A 6,585-nucleotide genomic window follows, 5' to 3' on the forward strand; every position below is an offset into this window, starting at 1 on the left:
CGTTCGTACACCTTTGACAAGAGTTTTGACATCACTAAACTGTTCTGCCGTGCTAAACTCAAAAGCGGTATCTCAAAAAAATCAAAATCTTGATTTTTATGTCGTCAGATAGCTTAAAGAAATACCCATCTAATGAACTCACCTAAATAACGGTATCTTATTTAGAACTCCTTAAAAAAACCTTAAAAGAATTTATCTATCTCAGTTTTACATACAAAACTATACAAATATATTTACAAAACTGTGACTATCTCGAAATAACATGCCGTTTTTGCGCTTAGCACGGCAGTGTTGTCCACTTAAATTTTTATACTTGACGATAATTTATTTAAGTTTCGTGATGCAAATAGTATAAATCATGTAAATAAGATACTTACTGTATTTTCTGTTATATCACTAACTTCACAATGTAGTATCGCAGTCGTGCCTATCTGGGCTATAACTGTAGTACAATTTTCAGTCAAAAATATTCCACTTTTACCACTTTTCCCACTTAATTTATTCACAGCCGAAGCCGTTGAGTCTCTGTACATTTTCTTTACTTTATTCAACGATTTTGATAGTGACGTTTCGTCTAATTCCTCAGCCAGTTCTTTACTAGTTATTCTATTTTTATTATGCCTTCTATTTAGCTCGTTTACTTGCTCTTCTATAATGTTATCTATATTATTTACATCGTCATTATAATCGTTATCTAATGTGGAGGATGAAAGGCGTAGAGGTTTCGGTAATTTGGGATACGTTGGGTGTACACTAAGTGTGTATTCAGTAGTTGTTGGTATTTCAGTTGATCCATAGTTTTCAAATGTTGTGTAAACCATTGTTGTTGATGTAGATGTTGTTGTTCTTCTTCTGTGACCTGGAAACATACTTTATGTACACGTGGCGTAATAAAAAACAGTAAATTAAATATAAAGTTGGTATTAATGTTATCAGTTTTAAAATTACATTAATAATTATTAGACGCTAAATGCGAGGGACTAACACAAACATTGTTAAATACGATGAACTAGAAAATATAAAACATAATATCTAATCGTATATTTACAAACTTGTAAAGGATCTCCATACATCGAGTCAAAAGAAGTTACACATAAATCTCATAAAGGTAAAAAAAAATTTAACCTACATCTTTTTATAATGACCCAAATTCCCTCTAAAATAAGACTTATTTTTAATCGGCTTAAAAGATTTATAGCATTTTATATACTCCATCAAATTCCAATACAATGAGCTTCATAATCTTTCTTTTTTATAATTAAATTCAAGAGTATTCGTAAGATTTCAGGTGGGCCGTATTTCAATTAACTTCATTAGGTAATAATATTATCTTAGATATAACCTTGTAATTATCGAACAAGTTAGGCATTTGCCTAGAATTACAATTAATTGGCAAATTATCTTTGTGATTATTCAAGAAATTCGTCATGAAATCCATATGAACTTGGTATGTGTTAAATGCATATATCATTATTAAATTAATGAGTTTTACGAATTCAGTGAACAGTGATGCGAGTTGAAAACATAAGAAGAATAGTGACAATGTGCCGCATCGTAGATTTTACAAGTGACACTATAAGGTAGTAAGCGTAGTGGACTCCAAATATGTCCCTCGCCAGTCGATATAATTATGCCGGCTGTTAAAAATTCTATTTACCAAATAATTGTAATTGAGTCACCAAGATTTTTTGGACCAAAGTTAACTTTACCTACGTGGTGTGGCTGACAAAACGAGTTCTAGCGAACCACCTAATGGTACTAACTGAGACAAATTATGAGCATTCTTCCCAAAGTAGTGGTACATTTATAAACCAATCAAAACGCATGATCTATATAAGTCTTAGCATTATTACATTATAATACCGGAGTTACCTATTCATGTCTTTAATACCAACTCATTTAATGTATTTAATGTGAAAATTGTAGCAAAGTATACATTTCAGAGAAATTTATAATGTGTATTACTTCGAATTGCAGTAAAATATAAGCGAATTTCGTCGAAACGTTTGCTGATTTCTGGTTATGTGCACACTTTGCTGTAAAATGGGGTCATTTTAACTGTAGAAGCAAAAAGAAAATTCTGTTAGTACTCAACAAATATTAAACATGATTTCTGCTCATTTCTGATGTTTTCGGAATGGGAAATACGTTGAGGATAAGTTAATAGTGATTTACGGCTTAGCTATCGTTGTACTACCGACTTTAAACGTCTTTAAAGGCGTAAACACTTTTATTACCTCTTGAACGTATCTGTAAGGAGAGTTTATGAATTAACGTTTGAGTTAGTGTTCAAATAACTTAAGTGAGCTAAATAATGAACTACGATGCGTCAGTACTTGACATGCTTCAATGTCAAGCTCAGTTAATGCTTTGCAATATGTGATAGTTTGCAACTCAAAGGATACGAAGATACTCGATATGGAGTGTCCAACAACTACTAATAGTGTATCATGATTGTCTCATCTGTTACAGTTTTGGATGACATTTTCCATCAACCGTATGACGTACTTTGTCACCTAATTGTCAAAATATTAGTATTACCAACGTAGTCTGGGAACGAACTTCGTCTACTGTAGGAAGTTGGACAATTAATGTTTCTAACTCCTACCTTTTTATTTGATTGATTTCGTTGCGGAATAAAAATAAAACAGTGCTCCCTGAGACTCGACGACCTAATTCTCTCACTGCTCGGTGCCATAAAATGCGTGCCACTGCTGATCCGGGCTTGCAGGAGTTGTAGTGGTGGGTCTATGGGCGGAAAAGTCTCTAGTACTGATAGTAGTTGTGTAAAATACTAGTGAAACCTTACCTTTCTTGTGATGTCTCGTGAAGTTCCCAAATACGCTACCGAGCCTCTGCTGGTTCCTCGTAGTGCACAACTCTAATGACTTCAAATCGTCAGCGTTCTGCGCGACCAGTATAGATGACTTCTTCGACTCCATAGCACTGCTCAGCAATTCAATTTTGAGCAAAAGAACGATAGTGACATAAATTAGTTTCGGTTCTCTACAGCAATACATTGTTTTTGACACTTGCACCTGTCACATATGCAAATCACTTAAATTTATAGTCATTTTTACACTGTTATCTGGTGATGCTTCTGTGTTCTGTTGTGAATTGATGGTGCATTCTGTAAAGATAGAAAGATTTATGTTAACATCATTCAAATCAGATTTGCTGGCTCGACATTTATACAGGGCATTATGACATAGCATTACATATCATTTTGACATAGCATTACAAAATAAAACCATATACTCGTCTTTTACCTTTGTTGACATTGTGCGAAAAATCATCCTAATATTTTCATCAAAAATCCTGGTTTTAGTTTTCTGATTTTTAATCATTTTGTAGTTTAATGCGAATATGGCGTGTGCGTGGATGTATTTCTTACTGAAATTATGTTGTTGCCGCTGCAACGAATTCTCTTAGAGTAGAATTAGTGGCTTTAGCGCGCAAAATTAAAATTACTTTATATTAATATTTATTTTGTACGAAACTTACACTTTTTTATTTTACATCTAATGCCCAAGTAACTTATAATAAAGTGTTTTTACAGTACATATGTGCCTTCATTTAGTAACATGATGTTAAAATACTCTGTATAGACGGAATAATGCCTACGTATTACTGAGTCCTTTAAGGTATATTGAACTTTGTTACATAAAATATTGTTCGTGGTCTGCGACTGGAAATTAAATGTCTTAGCTTCAATAAACTCGATGGAGCGTGGTTGTGCCACATGATGTATCTCGACCTGCTTTTATTCTTCGAGCAATAAGGGCGTGGGTTACAATAGACTTCATTAGAATACTTCATGTATTTTTGTAAGAATAATGTAATAATAAACTAGTTGTGCCCGCGGCTTCACACGCGTAGAAATTAGTGTCTCACCAAGTTTTTCCCGCGTAAATCCCGACCCACGAGATTTTTTACAACTACGCCCTTTCAAATTTAGTCGTTATATTTCAGCCAATTTACATAAAACCGTAATGTATTAACCTAAATTTACCTCAAAGATTTTAATATCTTTTAGTGAAAACCATATCACATAAACACATACAGACAGCTTTTGGGCACTTTGTTTTATAACCTAAAAAATTTATCACATACAGTCGGCAAATTTTTGGGGCTTTATTTTATAATGTGTATCAAGATGGTAGTCATACTACAACCGTAAAATTATTTGGAATTGGTTCTATGGCGACATAAATAACAATCCAAAGTAATCTATTTGCTGATGGTATGATATATGTATTCGCCTAAATAACGGCACCGTAGACAAGGTGGAAACAAAGTCTCGCGTTCCTGGGTCAGCCTGTGTACATCTGATTTCAAACAAAACTGCATAATTGTTACTTTTTATATATTGCTTTGAATGACGAGACGAGCTAACCGTTCGCCTGATGGTAAGCGATACAACCGCTAAACAGTAGAAACACCATCCAACACCTTGAATTACAAAGTATTGTTTGGTATTCCACTGCGCACGCCATTTTGAATTGTGTTAACTAAAGAGCATAATTATCTCCTGTCAGGCAATACTGTATGTAGATGTCACTCTACTTATAATGCATTGGAGTCACTTTGCCATTAAGAAAGAAAGCTACGCTAGTGAAGATTGTACAAAAAATCCAATAAATTTCGTTTTGTTCGTTATTAAGCGGTTCGTAGTTAACTTCATACGTTTCGAACCGAGCGGACTACTGCGTGGACATCTGCAGTGACCGCATGCCCACTCAAACGCAATTACGGGATTTTCATTCTCTTAATGCTCTTGGTCTTGGCTACCGGTCGCTTTTTTACATTTTACCTTTTTACTTGTATGTCTTTAATATTGCTCTGCAGTGGTAAAGAGTGCATACAACACGATTCCTGCGGACTTCCCTTTTAGCTTTATTTACGTTAGTCTTGGTTTTGTTTTCTCTTAAATTGGTTACGATATATTAACTAAGCCAATTTTATTTGCTTCGGTTTATTTTTGAAAAATTTCACCCTTCGCAACTGCTACTCCGTCTTACATGAATGTTGATTAAATGATGTATTTCGTATCTATGATTAACCAAATTTCAATTTTTCCTTTTTGCAACTTTTTCTTTAGGTGACTTGATTACAGTTCCATTTAATTTAATGAAATCCCGAGTCAATATCATATCATCATCATCATCAGCCAAATAAAGTCCACTGCTGAACATAGGCCACCCCCAAAATTTCCAGACAGACCTGGCGAAAGCCTGCATCCAACGTGTTCCTGCGACCTTATCATAATATCACCAATATAATATAGTCATGACAATTACAACAAATGACTAAGTATTATGGCGAGTAGTCGAATTTCTAAAATCCAATTTAATCATGTAAGCCCGCTTGACCAAAGAGGTCATTACTGCACAAATTGTAATAGCATCCTACGAAATTAGTTTCAATTGTCATTAACATGCACCAGAGAATGTGTGGTTTCATTTAATACTCATAAATCTCATCGCCAATTTATTTAGTACACTTCAGTGCTATAGTGCATTTATCGTAAATTCCTATCTGAGAGTCAAAATTGCCAGCGCAAATAAGCCTTTGTGGATTGACATTTAAAGATGTTGTGGCTAAGATAATGCTTTGGAGGTCTTCTAGGTGTACTGAATGTAATTCATTGACATCAAAATTAAACTATTTTACGGATTTTATCGCGGTTTTAATTATTTTAGTTTTCTCCCAACGTTTCGAAGATGCAACTTTCGTGGTTACGGGCGGATTGAGGTGTTGATCCGCAAAAGTCAGTTAAAAAGTCTACCTACATTTTACAATTATGCAAAAATGAATTATATTATGACCAACACTTCAGTCCGGCCCATAACCACGAAGGCTGCAAAGTCTTCGAAACGTTGTGAGAAAATGAAAATACTAAAACCGCGACAAAATCCGCAAAATAGTTTCAATGTAACAACATTCGCGTAAACATAACCAATCAATACGAATATAATTCATTTTGAAATAAATATAAGATTGTCATTACTATATTCCTTATAACAAAATCTTTATTAAATAACTCTCATTACTAATTCTATTTCGAGCTTTACAGCGGTATAAACAGTATAGCTTAACCGATAAGCATAAAGTGTACAGTACACGTAGAAGGAATATTCTGTACATCTATCATCATTATTTCAATAAGGACTTCATAATCATAATAAAAAAGAATATACCACTTAATACGTATTAGTTTAGAATTTTATTATTATACTAGCACCTAAGTTGGCGGTTTCGTCTAATCTTTGCATCTATTACAATTAAATATTAACACATCTTTGTAACAAACATGATTTGGGCACAAATTTTGGAGTGAAATCTACATTAAGTACTAACCCTACCCATAGTCATTATTATATGTTTTCATTATATTTTGTGTGTGTCTTAACTAAAAAAAAAATACCATCTATATATATGTACTACGTACTAGATTTGGCGTTCCAAACATTCAGTGTTCAACTGAATTGAACTGCAATCCATTCAAACTGACTAGCATGGTCAATATTGACAGCTTGTGGTTGTGTACGGAGTGGCGCTCATGATCTAAGAACTCGAGTCTAA

General features: G+C 33.8%; 1 protein-coding gene across 1 annotated transcript; it reads right to left on the reverse strand.

Annotated features, from left to right (window-relative positions):
- Nucleotides 1–377: 377 nt before the first annotated feature.
- Nucleotides 378–3,126, reverse strand: LOC119193490 (the record flags this gene model as incomplete). Its single annotated transcript, XM_037447104.1, has 2 exons — nt 2,810–3,126; nt 378–859 (listed from the first exon to the last, which is right to left on the reverse strand). Coding segments are annotated over exons 1-2 (693 nt in total), but the record flags the coding sequence as incomplete, so codon positions are not given.
- Nucleotides 3,127–6,585: the final 3,459 nt, after the last annotated feature.

This window comes from Manduca sexta, unplaced genomic scaffold (assembly GCF_014839805.1).
Source record: "Manduca sexta isolate Smith_Timp_Sample1 unplaced genomic scaffold, JHU_Msex_v1.0 HiC_scaffold_585, whole genome shotgun sequence".
Lineage (NCBI taxonomy): Eukaryota > Metazoa > Arthropoda > Insecta > Lepidoptera > Sphingidae > Manduca > Manduca sexta.